Source organism: Haliotis asinina, chromosome 14 (assembly GCF_037392515.1).
Source record: "Haliotis asinina isolate JCU_RB_2024 chromosome 14, JCU_Hal_asi_v2, whole genome shotgun sequence".
NCBI classification, from domain to species: Eukaryota; Metazoa; Mollusca; class Gastropoda; order Lepetellida; family Haliotidae; genus Haliotis; species Haliotis asinina.
Window position 1 is genome coordinate 12,888,110 of NC_090293.1, and position 20,721 is coordinate 12,908,830.

A 20,721-nucleotide genomic window follows, 5' to 3' on the forward strand; every position below is an offset into this window, starting at 1 on the left:
ACTTCATACTGCTGTTTGCCATCGTTACAATGGTAACATTAAGAAATTAATTATTCACATTGATAATAAAACGTATACAAGTTAATATATATTGCAGTATCTAATTGTATGTACGACTCCACCCCTCTAGCCCACAGTTGTTACAATGGAGTGAGTGCACCTAACAGAACAGCTAGGCGAGGGGCTGGAGCTGCTAATTTGTGGCTTGTAACAACAGAGAGCTAAAGGGGGGGGGGGGGGGGGGGAGGGGGGGACTGAGGCCGTATATACGTTATACGTTGTTCACTGGTCATGAGGGGGCATGGGTAGAGGTACCCTCGATGTTCCCTCAGCCCGAATGAGTTGCTCTTGGGAACCGTGTACATTGCAATGTACCTCGCTTGTAAGCAGGGTAAATTGAAAATAACAGAAGAACGCTCTGCCAATCAGAAGACGACATTTATGTGTGAGGTAAGTAAAATTCGTAATGTAACTTTTGTGTATATTTTATATGTCATTTGCATTTCTTCTACATCCATATATGGAATGGAGGAATACAATCACCTTCATGATGATAGAATTAAACAAGCATTTCCTTTATAAACTTAGCAGTGCATATATACGTAACTTGCAATTGCACCTCATATTAAACCATTTTGGGTTTGTTTGTCTCCGGGCCATATATACAACCGTCATTGATTCCTTTAAATCAAGACTACACAAGCCCACACAGTCATTCACTGTATGTACATCCTGGCTCTGACAAGGTACACATTATACATCTTCGTAGAATAATGTTACTTTAATTAAGTGTTTCAGATGTCTGTTAATGACAAGACAGTCTAATTATTTCTTATACTTTCCCAATAGTGTGATAAAATAGAATTACTGTATGTCAATAAAGATGGGGAAGTCAGTTTGTAAGCGAATATACTAACAATAATTGTCCTGGAGGAGGGGTGTCTGGAGTGCACATAACGATCCTGTGATTTTCTGATCACAAATCTTTTCGCTTCTTTAGCTTGGGCGCGCAACTAAAAAAAGAATCATATATCTGGATTTCGTCATCACTTTTATGTATCTAAATGAACTCTTGGCGTCACGGGTTCCCAAACAATATATACAGGGCGGTATAAGGGAAGTAACTCTTGCTTCTCTCATGTCCCAAAATCAACAGCCACCTGTTGAGTAATCTTGTACTATTAGGCAAAGTCTCAGAAGTACAGTGTTCGGGAATTCGAATGGTGACACATTTTCCCCTGCTGCACTACTGGGCGCTACCATCCTATACTTTCAGTCCACAGGGCTATAATAAAGTACGCGAGACAATCTAAGCATATGTTATTCAATATTATTTTTTAATGTGCCTCTATTGTCTAGAATTTCATTAATGTAAACACCATGATATGCGCTACATCTTAAAATGCTCATGAATTCCATGTTTCATTCAAATGTCCCTTTTCAACTTTCACAGAGACGACTGTTTTTATAAAAATACAAACAATAAATAAATAAATAAATAAATAAATAAATCAAAACGTATTTCAGAGTAATTCTCCGGAATGCTAATACTGCTCAAAAAACTCAACTCCAGGAATGGCTCGTCCCACACCCTCGCTGTTTTTTATTGAGGGGTGGGACCGAAATTAAGCCTAAAGAAGCCCGTAAGGGCACCTCATCCAAAACCTCCAGTAAAAAAAACCTACTTTATCTATACATCATGTTAGGTATCTTTCGTCACGTATATTTATGTAGGAACGAAAATCAAAACAGACAGAAAGACACGATCATCTTGGAGGAATGTGTGGAAGAGACTCGAAGAAATGAGTTTAGAATATGTAGACAGGATTAGTATAAATCACTTGTGTAAACAGGGAGTAAAGGAAGTCTTGTAACGTTGTCTTACATCAAACTATGGCTGACCAAACATCCAACAGTACCTAGGGCGAAACAAGGATTTAAGCAAGGTTTTACACGGTATTTATTGAAATCGAACCCCAGTCTTTGGCGTGACAAACGAACGCTTTAACCACTAGGCAACTCGCCACAGCAAATCAACATTAAAATCATATACATATATAAGCTGCGGCAAAATATCTTCGCAATAAAATGTAAAAACACGAAAAGATGTACAATGCTGTATTGATTATAAGTAAAAGGCATTTCAAATCACTACATTATCCTCATATTATTACACAGCATGTAATGATCACATAAAAAAACGTGTTTTCAGCAAAACATTTCAATTCTCAATTAAAGCGGCACATGTTTTCACATTAAAATGTCCCACATTTTCTTCACATTAATATGTGGAATTGAAATAATCTCCCTCAACTACCTCATACACGTTGACAAAGAGAAACTGTCTTCAAAGATATGAATAAATAGGCCATCCATTCAATCATGACACTCATCTGTCTTTTAACTGACTTTTCGGCATTAAGAGATGCACCCACTGCAATAGGTGTACTGATGTAGCAATGGATTTGTGTAAACCGAAGTCAGTGATGGATCTAAGGTGGATGAGAGAGCACAGTATGTTCAGTGTGTTCAGTGGGTTCATAAATCCCGTTATTCACAAACCTAGGAACGTTTCCTTCCCTGTCTTGCCAAAATATAAACCAGCAAAGAACAAAGGGCGGAACCAACACAAACAGCTTGTCGGATATCGGATTTTAAGCTTTTTCTGTGAAAACCAGTGTCGAATAGGAAGTTGTGCATGCTTTTAGAAACAAACTCCATTATTATCTTAATTCTGATTAATGTGAAGTAAAGTGCACCAAAGTGGCAGGTATACTGATACATATATACAATACCCGATGAGCCGAGTTGTATCAATACATATCAAGTATACATTGTCTATATGCATACTGAAGGGTTGTTAGACGCTTTTACATGAAAATGTTGTAACCTATCAGCATTATAATTTTATTTCCAGACACATATTCTTTCCATCTGGCAATACTGCATGAATTCAAGCCCGCAAGTGACCAGAACACAACCTTGAATTAAAATATTAATGTGTTGAACTCGTCACAATTTCTGGTACCCGGATAAATATCAGTAAACCAAATCGTCTAAGAAAATGGTCTCGTGATAAATAAGAGAACGGTGTTAGTCTTTATACGTAGGTAATACATATCTAGTGAACAGCAAAGGAAATTCATTGCGTTTCTTTCGCTGTTCGAATATTTAGGTAAGATTTTAACCTTCCAGACAAGAAGGAACCAAGACGAAACTGTTTCACACGCATGAACATGAGAAACGGAAAAACGCGTTTCTGTCTCGATGTCTCATGCAGGGTCTCCCAGGATCACACCTCAGCTAACCATTACAAAAGTTTTTATTAAATGTCAGTTATAATTTATCTGAGCAAAGCGCCAGTAAAATCATTTCACTGTCGCCCGCCATCACTGCGGGCAGTCCTTGTGGAGTTGCCTCCCCTTATAAGTGATCAACGTTGCCTTTTCCTAGCAAACTTGATCATCACCAGCAATGGACGTGGCTATGTGGTGCGGTCAGTGACGTATCTCTAGAAGACAGCGTCGATAGCATGCACGGAGCATGGGTCGGCAGATAATTTATTTTTCTATGCTCACGCCTCAAATTTACGTGCCACACACTATTCAAATGGTCCTATAATGTATAAAGTCCACCCGGTATCTCGGCACCGTGTGAGAGTGTGAACAGCCTTTACGTCATGTCCTAGAGGGTAGGTTAGGACCGTCTGAGCTATGTAAACAATGTAAGTGCAACTTTCATAAAGTAGTCTTCAATTTGGATGTGCAACGACAGCAAGTCTAAGTTAAGCATGTAACTGTGACTTGAGGAAGACTATGCTAAAGTTTGTACGTGCGAATTTTTATGCTGAAGCACGTAAGTGTGAGTAAAGTAAGTCTATGCTGAAGCATCTAACTGCGACTTGACTGCGTCTAGGCTGGGTGTGTAAACACGACTACAGTAAATCTGTGTCAAAGCTGTGAGTTCGCCAGCAATAAGTCTGTGCTGAAGAATGTAAGTGTAACTACAGTAAGTCTGTGCTGAAGAATGTAAGTGTAACTACAGTAAGTCTATGCTGAAGAATGTAAGTGTAACTACAGTAAGCCTGTGCTGAAGAATGTAAGTGTAACTACAGTAAGTCTGTGCTGAAGAATGTAAGTGTAACTACAGTAAGTCTATGCTGAAGAATGTAAGTGTAACTACAGTAAGTCTGTGCTGAAGAATGTAAGTGTAACTACTGTAAGTCTGTGCTGAAGAATGTAAGTGTAACTACAGTAAGTCTGTGCTGAAGAATGTAAGTGTAACTACAGTAAGTCTGTGCTGAAGAATGTAAGTGTAACTACTGTAAGTCTGTGCTGAAGAATGTAAGTGTAACTACAGTAAGTCTGTGCTGAAGAATGTAAGTGTAACTACAGTAAGTCTATGCTGAAGAATGTAAGTGTAACTACAGTAAGTCTATGCTGAAGAATGTAAGTGTAACTACAGTAAGTCTATGCTGAAGAATGTAAGTATGTCATATTATGTTAAGTGTGGTGGTACACTCCGTTCCGAAGCATGTTTACAAGGTCAAATTTCGTGAGTCTGTGTATGTAATTAAGGCTGAAATAGACCGATGGACTTCAGCCGGACTTCAGACGTTTCAGCTTCCTTCTGTAATAGTTCGGGGCATGTTCTCCATATAGACTATTCACCTCCTCCAAATCAACATCAAGTGAATGCATCATGGTTTTAAGACGTTCCACCATTGCTTTCACACCAGACTTGAACTCCCGCAACTCAGGACTCAAGGGACCTGGTCCATGGTCAGCTTCTTCCAGGACACCCAGCAGCTCCTTCAATATGGTCTCCGCTTTCATCCTCGAGTCGATCATGTTTAGCCCAGGTGAAGGAGATTTGGATGACCTAAATATATACTTGTACTGCAGATCAGTGATGGCCGACTCGCGAACCTTCTCAGCAAACAGTCCTAGCTCTTGTTCCAACTCCTCAACCTTCTTAATGCAATCTTCAGTGTCTGCTATTGAGGTTAAGGTACGTTTCAACACCTGTGGTTCCTTATTGAATGGTGAACAGTATTCCGCATACAGTGTACAAGTACCCGAATAGGATCTGGCGTACGACCGAATGTCCTTACTGAAGGATGGGCCGAACACAGATACCTCACCTTCTGTTCCGGATGTAGAACTGCTTGAATCCTGCTCTGTGTCCAGTTGGACAGTGAGAGAGGCTTCTCCTCCAATACAAATAGCACTGGCATAGTATGTTTCTTTTTGGCAGATGTCTTCCTTGCAACGTTTTTCGTTGAACGCGGTGGGAGGCTGCAGTGAAAGAGTACCTTTCTGTATCCTGAAAATGCTTCTCAGAGTGAGAGAGTTGTTGCTTCTGTTCGAAGTGTCGTGTTGGTTGTAAGACACCGAGGCCTCTGCAAGCCCCCAGAGAACTGATACCTTAGCCGAGGCCTCTAGATCCCGTGAGTGACTGCTGAGGTCTTTTCCAGCCTCCCGTTGGTAGCTACAGTAGAGATATGGACTCTCAGCAAAATCCTGAAAAAAAACATCTATCAACATTCAACGCCTTCGTCACTGTGTAAAGCAAAAGATCTTTTTGCATGTTTTCATGACAACTTTACCTGTTGTCAGATTAATATTTCTTCATTCTTTTGTTCTAACGAATTTCCCCTTGTGTGTTTCGAATCATATGTTTCCTGTACGGTCTTCTATTGATCGGGTTGAGTATGTGTGACAGGGTACGATTGAGCCTCTTATTCGCGCATGCCAGTTTGGAAATGAAAGCTTGTGAATAATCCAGTCTGGACAACTTAGGCCACAGAAGTACCCCTGAGCAATGTCCCACCTCTCAAACATAAGACCTCGAACTAGGAGCCAAGATAACAGTCTGAAACATAATCCAAACAAATCCCTTTTTGACAAAACATGGGTTGATGGGTGCTGAAGTTAACCCAGGCCCCAGCATGGTTCCAAGTCAGGCAAGATCGGTTAACTATTACAGCCAAGAGATACTCGATCGGCTAACTATAGTGGCTAACTATAACTATATATATGGCCACAACTATGACCACAAAGACATACTTGAGAACCGATGACATGTGCCAAGCAAGTCAGCAAGCCTGACCACAAGCATAGTGCCTCTTGTGGGATGTTTTAAACATAAAAGACAACCACACAGCAGTGGTCAAGGTAACATGAGTGTTATTTGACAGTATTGAAAAGCAATATTTCAGAACTGCTGAAAGGAAACACCATTTTGCATGGATTAAAACGTCTCGTATTAGCACTCGTACCTCCGAAACAGGGTTCTTGACCATCGGCACGCCATGCGGACAGTCGCCTAGCTTCAAAGGTTGATAACGGCTTGGTGTGTCTCTATAAAGGACTTCCATGATTCCTAAACAGAAAACAATGGTTGATCTTTTGTATTAAATGCTGTTTGGGTACCGACGCAAACCAAGGTCTGACATCCATCGTCCCATTGTTGGAGTACTTACACAAGTCATGTGACATTATGTGAGTGGCCATTCCCACTTTCACGAGATATTAAGCATAGTGAATTTAGTGGAGCGAGTGAATTTAGTTGTACGCCGCTTTTAACAACATTCCAGCAATATCAATGCTGTGGACACGAGATTAGCTTCACAAATTGTACCCAAGTGGGGAATCGAACCCGAGACGAGCGAACGTTTTCACCATTCGGCTACCCAGTGCCTGACATAATGTAGTGAGAGAGATTATGTAATAAGGCATCCCAGAACATGGTCATTTTGCTAAAACATATACATTCAAAATCGTCCTGTTTCAATGGAAGTCTAATCACATCAGTCATTTTTTGGATTATCTACAGCTTATTTAATTGTGTTAAAATACATAAAAGTGAGTGAGTGAGTTAAAATTTAAAGTCACTTTGGCAATATTTCAGCCACATCGTGACTAAAACAATATAAAGAGTAACAATAATGAAAGATTGATTATATAATCCTGTCATCAAAGGACAGTAAAATGACTAGAATATCACAGATATACAAGTAAAACTAGAAATGAATTCTAAAATATTTAGCGATAGGGGATAACACAATATAAAAATAGGCTATAGATCGCCAACAACGGAAGGTAGATCACCGCACTAGGGACAAAGGGGACTTACAGAAATACATATAAGCAAATGAAAAACTTGTGCATGAAGCAGGGAAGAGCTGACTTAAACACTCACCATTGACCACGGTGTTAGACAAGGCAGTAAACTATGTCTCTTTTTATTTAAATTCTTCATTGATTCATTTTCACAACTACATACGATAACTGTGAAACTAAATTAAACCCCAACTTCGTCAAATTAGCATTGTTACCTATTTGCTGATGACATCGTACCGAGTACTATTTCTGCTTAGAAACGCATATAGGCCATCTTGAGTGATTCTATGGAGCATTGAAACTAATCGTATATAGAACTGTTGTTTTCACAAACAAAACAGAGCTAAACTTTACAGAAGGTGATATTCCATAAACTGCATGTGCAACTTGTCTCGGAATATCCATGCATTAGAAGTATCCACTATAGCCAAAACCACACTGTACAGGAGTTTGGAATATTTAACAGTACAAAGTTTCTAGGGGAACTAATCAGCATTATATTCAACAAATCTCTATTGAGTTAGTGTGGAACTGTAATCAGTCATATTATATGGGGTGGAATGGGTTTGTTTAAGATTTTGGATATTAAAGCGGGAAGTATCTGTACGCTTGGAACACGTGCACTAAATGCTGGAAAATAGCAGGTACATAGAACCATATTAAGTTAAGGAAATGTCCGTTCCTAATGCCGATATAACGTCACCCATGAGAGGTCAGATGGTTCGATCCATTCGAACACCTTTGAAAGTTCCTGGAACCGCCTATTGTGTAGTATATCATTCTGCTTATATGCCCGTTTCATTCTGTTCAGTATCCAGTGCATATTTGTACAGATCACAATAAAATATACAAGAGCTCAAAACTGAAGTCAAAACTGTGCGTGCGTGTGACGTTAGGCTCTTACTCGTAATTGGGATAATAATGTAAACATACTTCACACGGCGTTTCATTTCTCGGTTTATTTCCGTATTATTTTGTAGTATGCAGATTTTGAGATCTCGATATAACGTTTCAAAATTATCTTGCGGAACAACCTCAGGGACTTCTTTTAACAAGGACTGGACAACTTTTGGATCGGCGAGTCATTGTCAAGATGTACGTTTGAACAGTGATACTCAATACAATTGCTAACCGAATCCCGAGTCAAGGGAGATAAGTCAAGATTCTTCTGATCCACGTAATGCGGTCTTCATGCTACATATGAAAGTCTTCATACCCCGTAAGATCAACTATATCAACTCAGCGTTCCTGTGACATATCAGGACAGTGTGTATGACCGACAAACTGTGGAACAGATAGACAATGGACAACAGATGTGGACAGTTAATCGTCTGTGTGCCTGCGCAGAAGACATTCTAGGAGTTCAACGTTTTCGGAGCTTAGGGAGCTAAATGGACCGTCTCTGTATACATTACATGCCCATTACAGAATGTTTGAAATGTGGTCACAGTTACCATTTAGTGTGTACATAAGGTATGCACACATATGAAAAGTATTTTCAAGTCTAAGGACCTGTACAAGGATACATATTTACCTGCGTGCTTTCTTTTTCTTCCTTGTTTCGGTTTTAACAAGGGGAAGCAACTCTTTTATGCCTCCACAAATGTGTTAGTCGCGTCAGTGCTGCGTTTACTTGAATGACTGACAATTCTGAGCATGTCCCTCCTAAAGTGACGCTCGTGCTTTGACCACAATGCGTGTAAATTTGTTTTCGGAGTAATCGAAATACTACAGGGAATTCCACCGAATGGTCTTTATAAAATGTCAAATAGACTCACGACAGTGGATTAACGAGGAAAGGTTTACTGGTAAAATATATGCCAGTTTCCCTCTTGTTATGCAATTCCTTTCTGGGTCATGAATAAAGTTTCTTAAAGATCGAATAAACAGTTAATTGTATTTAGCACTTTTGTAACCACTAACTAACTTTTAACATTTGATATACTTGTGGTTAGTCTGAGTGATTGAGTTAACTTAACTTTTATACTGCACTCACCAACATTCCCGCTATATGGAGGGGTTAGTCGGAACACCAAATTCATGTCTTGGTATCGTTGAGTTTGGTCTACCACGCCCAGCTCTCAATGCAACCCCACCCGTTTGACGGTACTTGTCCCACAGGCGTGAAATTACACTTTTTGATTTACCCAACATTCGGGCAACTTGGCACAATGATGTCCGCCAGTCAGTTGTGGAGACACTTTCTGAGAGACATTAGCATCATGTGTACATGCAGTGCGTGGAACAGAACAGTAATCCAACCGACTCCTACCCCCGAGGGAAGTTGGCTGGTCTTAAATATGAAGCTCTCTCTCTCTCTCTCTCTCTCTCTCTCTCTCTCTCTCTCTCTCTCTCTCTTTGTGTGTGTGTGTGTGTGTGTGTGTGCATGCACACGAGCGTGCATGCGTCTGTGTGTAGATTCAAAAGCCACGTAAATTGACAAAAACTGGAAATCTGGGTTAGAATAATTATGAACTTCGGTAACCTATGCTTGTCGTAACCCATGCTGTCTGGACCCGACTCGATTACTTACGGACCGCCACCATATAGCTTGAATACTGCTGAGCGCGGCGTAAAAATAAACTCACACACTCACTCAGATCTGCAGTCTGACCCATCCTCAGTGTCAAGATCACATTGTAATTTGTTTTGACTGTATATATCATGTTAAAGTATAGTTGGGTTGACGTAGGATGGCGCGAAAGGCAAACAGGATAATGCAAGCTGAGCCGAGTGCAGAACAGGAAGCTCGGGAAATATGACTACACAAGGTGAATATCGGGCGTAATAAGTGCAGTCATGAGAGAGTAGCCTGGTATAATTGATGAAGGAGCTAGTTTGATCTCATGACGTGAGGAGAATTTGTGAATTCTTTGTTAATATGTATCATTGTGTATTGCTTTACTTTAAATGTACAGATAGTCATGTGGCGTGGTGAATTCTCAAAAGCAGTAGTACTCATGTGAGTGAGTGAGTGAGTTTAGTTTTACGCCGCAGTCAGCAATATTCCAGCTATATGGCGGCGGGCTGTAAATAATCGAGTCTGGACCAGACAATCCAGTGATCAACAACATGAGCATCGATCTGCGCAACTGGGAACCAATGACATGTGTCAATCAAGTCAGCGAGCCTGACCACCCGATCCCGTTAGTTTGCCTCTTACGACAAGCTGAGTCGCCTTCTATGGCAAGCATGTGTTGCTGAAGGCCTATTCTACCCCGGGACCTTCGCGGGTCGTAGTACTCATGTGCAGTGTACAAAAAAATTACTTCCATGACTAGCTAGCCCGACTAGCTAGCCCGACTGGCAAGCAAAAATTGGAAATTCTCACACTGCTTATATGTAAATCTCACAACTGAAATGTACAGTACAGTGCACTGTGTTACTTGCGTGTACCAGTACGGTCATGTATCATGTATGGAAAGTAACTGTGTAGCCTTGTGTATCAGTGCGGTTCTGTATCATGTTAGCTGAAGTTTCCTATAGCGTCGATGTGACAACATCGAATCTGGAAAAGACAATCCAGGCAATGACTTAATGATCTTCGATCTTTACAAATGGAATTTGCATTACCTAAATCAGGGAACCTATGCTCCCGTTTGCAGGCAGAGGACACAACATTCTTCATGTTCTTGTGCCACTGGTGCTCAGAGATACAGTAGTATGGTGAGCCCACATTTCTAATAATTCGCGAATGAACACTGACTATATGTGGATGATATAAAAAAAAACATTTTAAAACAAGCATAAAATGCAACATATGTATCATTATATACAACATAAAAAACAAAATAATACAACATTCTATAAAACATAAAACACAATATAGCATGAAATATCTACATTTCAAAACGTCAAGCGGCCTCTCCTACCACCACGAGTCCGGGGACGTCGGGTTGGTGTCCCGCCATCTCTATGCACCTCGGCGGTCACGGATATGGTGTTGGTGGCAGGAGAGTTATTAAGGACATACTGTCGTCCCCCCCCCCCCCCCCCTCATTCCACGGCAGCCGCTGTCCATGCTTTTCTTCTTCATCATCATCATCATCATCATCATCATCATCATCATCATCATCATGTACAGCGGCGAGTTTGCCGTTCGTCCATTAAACGGGAGTCGCAGTCCTCATCAGAACCATCCAGCAGTCTAGGTTCGTAGGGACTAAGATCTCCCTCGTCCCCCTCGTCCCCCTCCTCCTCTTCTCCTGCAGGTATGGTTCTGTTTATGGGGATAGCCACCCCAAGTTCCCACACCCACCGTGGGACAGTCCAGTCATATCCCTGTAACGCAGGCTACACACTGTTAGCCCCGTGGTCTGGCTGCTCGCGTCCACACATTTTGATGCACATCCTGTCTGGGTGGTAGCGTCGGTCATCTGTTTCGCTGCATGTTGTGTCTGCGTGCTCGCGTTGGCGGTCTTCTCCTTACTACCGACGCAGGTTGCACAACCTCTACGGGTATTACCATATCTTCCTCACCCTACCAGACATCTACTGAAGTAGTCGCCGTTTTCATCCTTTTCTTCGTGGATGGAGTGGTCAGTGTACAGGTGCGGGCATAATGACCGCTCCCTCCACAGTTGTAACAACTGATCGATGGACAGTTTGGGTACCAGTGACTGGAGTCCCCGCACCTATAACAGCTCCCGTAAATAGGAGCTGTCGGAGTAGTGGGAGTTGGTGGTGGTGACGACATAGGAGATGCCAGGGAAGGACATATCCTCCTATAACGTCCTCTCTTGTTACACACGGTGCAGGGCATGGGACAGTATTTGCCCCAGTGTCCCGTCTCCCCACACCTGTTCCCGCACACAGCCTGCGGGCAGTTATCAAATACGTGGTCAGTCTTCTGGGGACATTTCAAGCAGTACAAAACTGTAGCAGAATCACTCACATTGCTTGAAGCCATGATGGTTCTCTGGTAAATGGTCGTGGTGGCAAGAAACTAGCACGCCTTACTGCACAAAGAGCTGTAGACAGAGTGGTCTGGTTGTGGTCAAGTGCGTGCTCTTATTTACCCATCGGCCTCGAAGGTTAATAGGGCATGACCTCATTGTAGTCACAGTCGAGTACGCTCCATACCATGTGGTGGAAGGTGAAAATCGCTTCTATTAGTCGTCGACGATTCTAGTTCGTCGACCGAGAAGAGGCGACATACCTTCAAGGTAGACGCGTACGATCCGCTCAGCAAGGTAGAGTACGAATTCCTGGGATGCTTCTGGCATGGTTATGCGACATGTTTTCCGCATAAGCGAAATGTCAAAGCACACTACGGTTCAGGTACTACTCTGGCAGACAGACATGATCGTACCATGTACCGTTTAGGTCTTTCACGAGAACACCCACAAGTGTCAGCCATACATACCGTATGGGAGTGTCAATACAGAGTCGGCAGACCCAGGGAAGACATATTACCCGATGAAGCTGTCACGCCTCTCCAGCCTCTGGACGCATTTTAAGGGGATCGAACGAATGGTATTCATTTGCATAAAAAGTGTGGCGAGGGAGAAAAAATACGGCACGCCGACGTATGCTCGCTGTACCCGTACATGTGTAAAAGGGGTCGTTTTCCCATATTTCACCCTCGAGTGTTACACAATCCCTCTATAGGCGAGAACCCGTGAAGGTCCTGAAGTAGAACAGGCCTTCAGCAACACATGCTTGCCATAGAAGGCGACTCAGCTTGTCGTAAGATGTGATTAACGGGATCGGGTGGTCAGGCTCGCTGACTTGGTTGACACATGTCCTCGGTTCCCAATTGCGCAGATCGATGCTCATGTTGTTGATCACTGGATAGTCTGGTCCAGACTCGATTATTTACAGCCCGCCGCCACATAGCTGGAATATTGCTGAGTGCTGAAAACTAAACCCACTCACTCACATTATAGGCGAGTTGTTCGAATTAGATGGACTCATCAAATGCGACATCCTTCCCCCTCGACGACTCTATCATCCTCTCCTACCATACCGCGCTAATGGGACGCTTTAATTCCCACTCTGTCGAACGTGTGCCGAAACGCATGCCAACAACGCGTGTCAGCATACCGACGACCAGAGATCGTGGGTGGGTACGTACACCACCGTGGAAGTACAGAAAGCGGTTCGAGAACTGGCCAATGTGGTCAGACGTAATTTCTCCACATGACACTTTTCTCGGTTCGAGGTTTATGACAGAGAAGTCGGCACCTCGGGGTTGTTTGCTGAATACGTCGACAACTATCGACAGCGGCTATCCTGAGGAGTGCAAAACGGATGATACAAAGGCGCGTTTAGTCGAGAGAGTTTTCCAAAAGGAAGGAATGCGCGCCATAGCCAAGTTTATGATGAACAGTCACTGGGGCAAGTTTGGTCAGTGTCTAATGACAAGACCCAGTGCCAGAACATCAAAACGAGCGAGATTTTTACGACCTCTTTCACGACAAGACTGTAGAACTGAAAGACGTGTTGATTAGTCCCGACACTCTACTTGTCACCTACTCCCCCACCGAAGCACACCGAATACCCCATACAGCCAACAGTCCTACCATAGCCGCATGGGTGACGGCCCAAGCACGTTTGAAACTGTACGAGGCCTTGGAGGCCCAAGGCGAAAACGTGCTGTATTTTGACACGGCTTCGGTCATATACGTGGAAAAAGATGGCGAGCTTCCCCGTTTGGAGTTCGGCGATTCTTTGGGCGAGTGGACTGACGAAACAGAGGACAGTAACTGGATCGACGAATTTGTCACCTGCGGAACGAAAAATTACGCTTACAGATTACACCATCCCCCGAAAGAGGGTCCGCAGGAAGTTTGCAGAATACGAGGTTTCACCTTGAACTATCGCGCCTCGGCTCTTTTGAATTTCAAGGCCTTGGTCAGCACAGCGCTTAAGTCTGAAAGACGTGAGAAGATAAGCGTCACGTACCCATATTTTCTCAAGAGGGCGGGACTAAAGCGCGGGCTGGATATACACACCGTTGTTCAAACTAAACAATACGGGTTCTGTTACACAAAACGTCGCATTATTCCCGACCCCGTAACCTCTAGATTGATCTATACCGTACCTTACGGTTACGAAACCAACACCGCGCGATTCGTCGATACGTCTTGATGTGTCCGAACAGGCAATAGCTCGTCTCTCACTATTTTAAAACCCATCCCCTCTCGTTCGCCTCCAGTTACGAGCACTCCATTCACTTACAGCGCGGCGACGTACTGTAGCTACTACGGTCATGTCTCAACAGTCGAACCATCACGCGCGTAAGGACGACGATGACGACGACGACGACGACGTGTTCCAAATCACGTACGCGCTGACTAATGCCCTGTCACATGTCATGGTGGCTCTACGTCACAGCATATTACAGTCGAAGAGACTGTCACGAAAAGACCGCACCAACACCACTAACGACAACAACAATAATCACGACACGAACCGCACGGGACAACCCACCACCAACGACGACGACAACAACAACGGCAACAGCAGCAGCACCGACGCCACCAGCCACGAACAAACACGCGACGACGAAGAAACCGCCGACAACAACAGCAGTGTATCGCAAAAGAAATCACGGCGACATAACGACGAAACAAAAGACGAAGAAGAAGAAGAAGACTCCTATCGCAGCAATACCTCCAACTACCGTCGACACCGAGGACGAGCACGGTGAACAACCATCCACGGCTAGTAGGGAAGAAGAACGTAGTGTCGAATAGCTAGACGTCGACTTACAACAAATGACAACTTGAGCTCAATAGTACTCATGTTACGTTGAACTGTGTTTGTATAATAAAACTTGGCGAGATGACCTGTGGTCTGTAGAAGTGAACACATGCTCATATCTGTGGAAATATTGTGCAAATGTGCCATCTGTAACTTCGATGCTGTAACTTGTGTACACTGTACAACCATCTGTTTTGGGGAGATTGGGTCTGAAGTGTCAGGTGTGTGAATTGGTGAAATATGATGAATGTGAATAACGGTAGCCCAATAAAGTGAATGAGTGAGTGAGTTATAATTTAACGTCACATCGGCAATATTTCAACCAATGTCGTGACGAGAACAAACATGATTGTAGGGAATATCTATATATTATAGAATCCGTCTTCAAAGTACGGTAAAATACCTAGAGTATCACAATTCGAATTTAAAACTAGCTCCTGAAGTTAAATCTAGCAGCACAATTTGGACAATACATAATATAAAAATGGGCTAAAGATCACCGACAGCTGAAGGTAGATCACCAAAGTAGGGACCAAGGGGACTTACATTACTTTTGCTACCTGCATGGACCCTAGTTGGATTTACACCATCCCCTTAGCCGCTGGCATTTGCAGGGAAATGTAGCCAAAATTAAAATGACAAAAATTCTGCGTTTAAAAAATTGGTAAGTTTAAATTTGACTTTGAAGGTTTTGGGACTTACGTACCCTCTCAGGGGGACAATAAGTTTACGATACTTTAATCCCCTTTGAGAGTACAGCCACTAACAATCGCAGTTGCTAATTTATACTACCATGTTTAAAATACGAACTTTCTCTATTTACAAAACATATTATTCAAAATTTATCTAACAATTCTATTTCTTTTAAAAAGGCAATGATTACAATTAAATGATAATTAACATTAAAAAGATCCTTCATTGTTTTGACATTAAAATATTTATCTCTTATGATGGCAAAATCAATACAGTAAAGCAAGACATGCTTGACCGTGATTACTTCATCACAAAGGATACAAAACGGAGGATCCTCACCATTATGCGCCGCATAATGACCTCTTCAAATCTGGACTGACAACCCAAGCAGGTGTAACCAGTGTAGGGTTTTATTGCATGTAATTTATTGATACCTACATGGGTGTCCCACTTCTTCTGCATCAGATCACGGATTTAAGTTCTAATGCTGGCTTTACAGTCTGAGTATGGAATAGGAAGTGGTGTAACCGATTTGTTGAGTGCTGCCTTGGCAGCAAGATCAGCCATTTTGTTCCCAGAGATGCCTATATGGTTGGGTAACCAACAAAAGACGATGCCACATTGGCCAGTAGCAAGAACATTACATAACTCAACAATTTCAATTAAAAGTGGATGTTTACAAGAAATATTTTAATAGCCTGAAGACAAGAAAGAGAGTCGGAAAAGATAATATATTGTTTATGTTTAGGATGTCTTTGAACATATTTGAGAGCTGTTAGAATTGCGTGTGCTTCTGCTGTGAAAATAGAGCTGTTATCCAATAATCTAGAAGATCTGGATCTCGATCCAATGATAGTTTCACAAGCAACTGCGCCACCATCCTTGGACCCATCAGTAAATAATGATTTGTATGCACTGTATTTACTTTTTAATTGATTGTATTCTTGTTTATATTGTAATTCGTTAGTTTCTGATTTTTTAAACTTTGCCAGTGTTAGGTCAACTTGTGGCCTAACTAATTGCCAAGGAGGAGAAGAAAGAAGACGGGAAGGAGATATGTTCTCTAACCTGATGCCAGCAGCAGAAATATATTGTTGGATTCTTATCCCAAGAGGTGGAACAAGTGATTTTTTGTATTTTACAAATCCTCATAAAGAGGATTAAAAACACAGTTATGAGCAGGATTAGATTCATTTGAATATAACTTTGTAATATATTGTAAAGACAATTTGATACGGCGAAGTTTTAAAGATGGCTCGTCGGCCTCAACGTAGAGACTGTCAATGGGAGATGTTCTGAAAGATCCAAGACAAAGCCTCAGACCTTGGGGATGCAGAGCTTTAGGTTACTTTTGCAGGTCCCACCATATACAATGGAGTCGTAATCAGGTTTCGATCGGACCAGAGATCAATATAAATGAAGGAGGGAAGTTTGGTCCCCATCCCATTTTGAATTAGACACAACTTTTAACAAATCGAGTGCCTTCAGATACTTAATATGTGGCAGAAAGGTTAGATGCGAGTCAAAGATGAGACCAAGAAATTTAGCTTCCTTCACGACTTTGACGGGTGTGCCATGTAATGATAATTGGGGGTCTTCATGGCGTTTGTATTTCATAAAAAATGTATACAATTTGTTTTATTGTTAGAAAATATAAACCCGTTTTCCAAACACCATTTATGAATTTTGTTTAAGCAAATCTGTAACTGTCTCTCAATAGTTCGCATGTTTTTATCACGGCAAGAAATATTAAAATCGTCCACGAAAAGGGATCCATCTATTGAAACCTTTGAAAGACTATTTTAATACTAACTAAAGTGACAGACAAAATACTGCCTTGTGGAACACTCTGATCCTGATTATAATGATCCAACAGGCCTTTGACCCCACGCGGACATGAAATTGCCTGTCAGTTAAAAACTGTGATATAAAAAGAGGCAAACGACCAGGCAAACCAAAATCATGTAAATCCTTTAAAATTCCATGCTTCCAAGTAGTGTCATATGCCTTTTTCTAAATCAAAGAATATAGATACTGCATGTTGTTTGGTAATAATAGCATTTTGACGAAGGATTCTAAACGTACTAAATGATCAGTAGTACTTCTATTCTTCCGAAAAACCACACTGAATATTTGTAATGAGGTAAGTGGTTTCCAGATACCAAATTAATCTGTTATTTACCATTCGTTCCATGGTTTTACAGACGCAGCTAGTTAAAGAAATCGGTCTGTAATTTGATGGATCCGTGTGATCCCAGCCAGGTTTGGGTATTGGCACGATAATTGCATTAAGGAGGAAAGTTTCCAGACGTCCATATCTTGTCAAATATATCTAAAAGCGTCTCCAGGCATGATTCAGGCAAATGTTTCAGTATCTGATAATGAATAGTGTCATCACCCGCTTCAGTATCGTGGGCTTGGTTCAGAGCAGTGTGGAGCTCATGTATTGAACATACTTCATTTTAGTCTTCACCATTATTGGAATCAAAGTAAGCTTTTATCTTTTCCTGTTGTTTCTGATATCTCTGAAAGTCAGGGACATAATTTGCCGAGGAAGAATTTTTGGCAAGTGTTTCTCCAATTCTATTTGCAATGTCCGCTTCCTTAAGATAGTAAACAACAGATTTTGAGCCTTTACCTTTTATTCGCTGAACCATGTTCCACACCTTAGACATGGGCGTGCGTGAATTAATTTTTGATGCATAATTTCTCCAAGATTGGCGTTTGTTTTGCGTATACGTACGTCGTGCTTTGGCACTAGTAATTTTAACATCGTTAAAGTTATGAACAGTAGGATGTCTGCGAAAATATGCTTCGGCTTTCTTCCTACGTTTTCTTGCTTGTTGGCATTCGTCGATAAACCATGGTTTACGAATATGAGGAGTTGCAAAGGACTTAGGAATTGCCTGAGCAGCAATTTCATTCAGTTGTGTTGAAAAAATCTGGATGGGATCTGCTACATTATTGAAGTGGTCTGGTGTTATTTTTTCAACACATAACTGTTTATACAAAGGCCAGTTTGCCTTCATAAAATTCCAACGTGAGAAAGGAGGGTTATCATCAGGTCTTATAGCTTTCAGGATAGTAGGGAAGTGATCGCTGCCACAAAGGTCATCATGAACAGACCATTCAAATTCATTGTCAATGTTTGACACTGTGAGAGCTAGATCAAGTGAAGAATATGATCCAGTGGCTGGATGCAGTTACGTAGGAGAATCATCATTAAAAACACATAAATTATTATCAGAAATACAATCTTCAATAATTTTTCCCTTATTGTTCGTATTTGTACTACCCATAGAGGTTGTGCCCATTGAGATCTCCCATGATGATGCAGGGCTTTGGCAGTTGATCATACAAACTTTGAAGGTCAGATTGTCGAAGAGCTGATGAAGGAGATACATGTAAAGAGCACAAAGTAAGAGCAATGTGCAAGGTAAGTCGGACTGCAACAGCTTGAAGAGAAGTATTCAGCTGAATAGCACTGTGAATAATGTCCTGTCTGACCTAGATCATCCAGTTGCTTTGTCCCCTTCAGGAGAAAATGAATGTTAGCCAGTGTGTTGACGTAAGTTTAAAACATCGTTATGTTTAAGATATGTCTCCTGAAGACATATTGCTGATGGCTTAAAGTCCTCTGCAGTTCCATTGGATCAAGTTCGGAGACGGAATCACGGTGGTTCAATAGGTGATCGCTCTCGAAAACGGGAGGAAGAGAGATCCCTCCTGTTATCCTTTGTAGAGGGAGTAACCTCCATATCCAAAGGATCAAAAGTGTTACGCACAGGTACCTCAGAAGGAATAGGGGACCTGGCCTTTTGCTGTTTTTTTAATCTTTTCTTGTCTTTCTGTGACATATGAGCAGTGCCAGGTTACTTAGTTGTTAGCTCGGACTGACTGTCTGTCTCATCGACGTTCATTTTGAGTTTGAGTCGGTGTTTCCGAAGTGTTTTTTTGTAGTAGATGCAGTAAGGGTGCTGATGTTGACGGGCTGATCTGACCTAACCCATGTCATTTCAGTCTGGCACATGATTGATGCAGCTGCGACAGGGCGTGCTGCAGCAGCTGCATATGTGACGCTTGAAGAAGGTGTCGAATGGTTATCTATTAAATGTTTTGCTTCAGCAGATGAAATATTGTTTTGACATTTGATCTTGATAATCTGAGCTTGTCTTTGCCACCGAGGACACATCTTTGAGGAGGACATATGTTTGTCACCACAATTTGAACAGTGAAAATCATTTTCACAGTCTGATCCATCATGGCTGCCACCACACCGGTGACATACCACAGAGTTTGAACAAGAGTGTGAGCCGTGACCAAATTGTTGACAGTTATAACATTGTAGTGGATTTGGGATCTACATCTCCACTCCGATATTAAATAAAGCAGCTTTGATAAACTGAGGAAGTGTTGACCGGGAAAAAGTTAACAGATAAATATTTGTTTTCCGGATGATCCCATCTTTATTTGTGGAGAAACGTTTAACTGATGTTACACCTTGACTTTCACTTTCAGCTGCAATTTCCTGTTCAGACATGTCAAGGAGGCAGTGAGCTCTGCCCCGGACAATGCCACGGCAAGAGTTCAATGTCCTGTGCACAGACACAGCAACCTCAACATTGGCAAATTTAGTAACTGACAATAGATTCAAAGACTGCTGTCTCCGTGCACATTCAACCAGAAGGGAACCACCACGCAGACGAGAAACATTCTTAACTTCGCCACAAAAATTCCTTGAATTGCTTTGGATATGGCAAATGTATTCAGTTTCATTGGTTCATAGTCAGACGCCTCAATAAATAGGAATCGAGCCCATGAGTCTGTGTTTTGAGAAACATGTTCATGTGTATGATCAAAATCCAGGTGTCTCTTTTTTTCACTTCGAATTGAACCAGAAGTGTGTTCTGACATGGTTAATAAATAGTATTCAGCATCCCCACTCCCCACCCGCCACCGAGTGTCAACAAACAACTGTTATCCAGATGCAAACACTAGGGATATGGGGATGCTATACTCCAGTAAATATGACATGAATAGCCATCTTTGTCTAATAAATTAATTGCTCGGCTGGTTCTGCCCATAACAATTATTCATAGACAGACAGTATTCTGCGGTCAACATTACTAGATTGGCCCGTGAGCCACCGCCTTCTGGCATAGGACTCTAGGCATTAAATATATCGATAATTTGGAAA

The 20,721-nt window shown here is 41.8% G+C and overlaps 1 protein-coding gene and 1 long non-coding RNA gene across 2 annotated transcripts; one reads left to right on the forward strand and one right to left on the reverse strand.

Annotated features, from left to right (window-relative positions):
* The first annotated feature begins 273 nt into the window (after positions 1–273).
* Positions 274–20,342, forward strand: LOC137262116 (uncharacterized). The gene is made up of 2 exons (XR_010954887.1): positions 274–450; positions 20,043–20,342. It is a non-coding gene; the product is annotated as an uncharacterized lncRNA (long non-coding RNA).
* Positions 1,944–8,703, reverse strand: LOC137261987 (uncharacterized). The gene is made up of 3 exons (XM_067799791.1): positions 8,659–8,703; positions 6,281–6,384; positions 1,944–5,522 (listed from the first exon to the last, which is right to left on the reverse strand). The coding sequence occupies exons 2-3, from the start codon at positions 6,377–6,379 to the stop codon at positions 4,599–4,601; spliced, it is 1,023 nt and encodes a 340-aa protein (XP_067655892.1). The 5' UTR covers positions 6,380–6,384; positions 8,659–8,703; the 3' UTR covers positions 1,944–4,598.
* Positions 20,343–20,721: the final 379 nt, after the last annotated feature.

Bases quoted from the DNA above. Each gene is read 5' to 3' on its own strand.
- LOC137261987 (XM_067799791.1), bottom strand. From the start codon at position 6,379: ATGGAAGTCCTTTATAGAGACACACCAAGCCGTTATCAACCTTTGAAG. The intron at 5,523-6,280 runs GTACGAGTGCTA...GTTTTTTTTCAG, and splicing joins TCAAGAACCCTGTTTCGGAG to GATTTTGCTGAGAGTCCATA.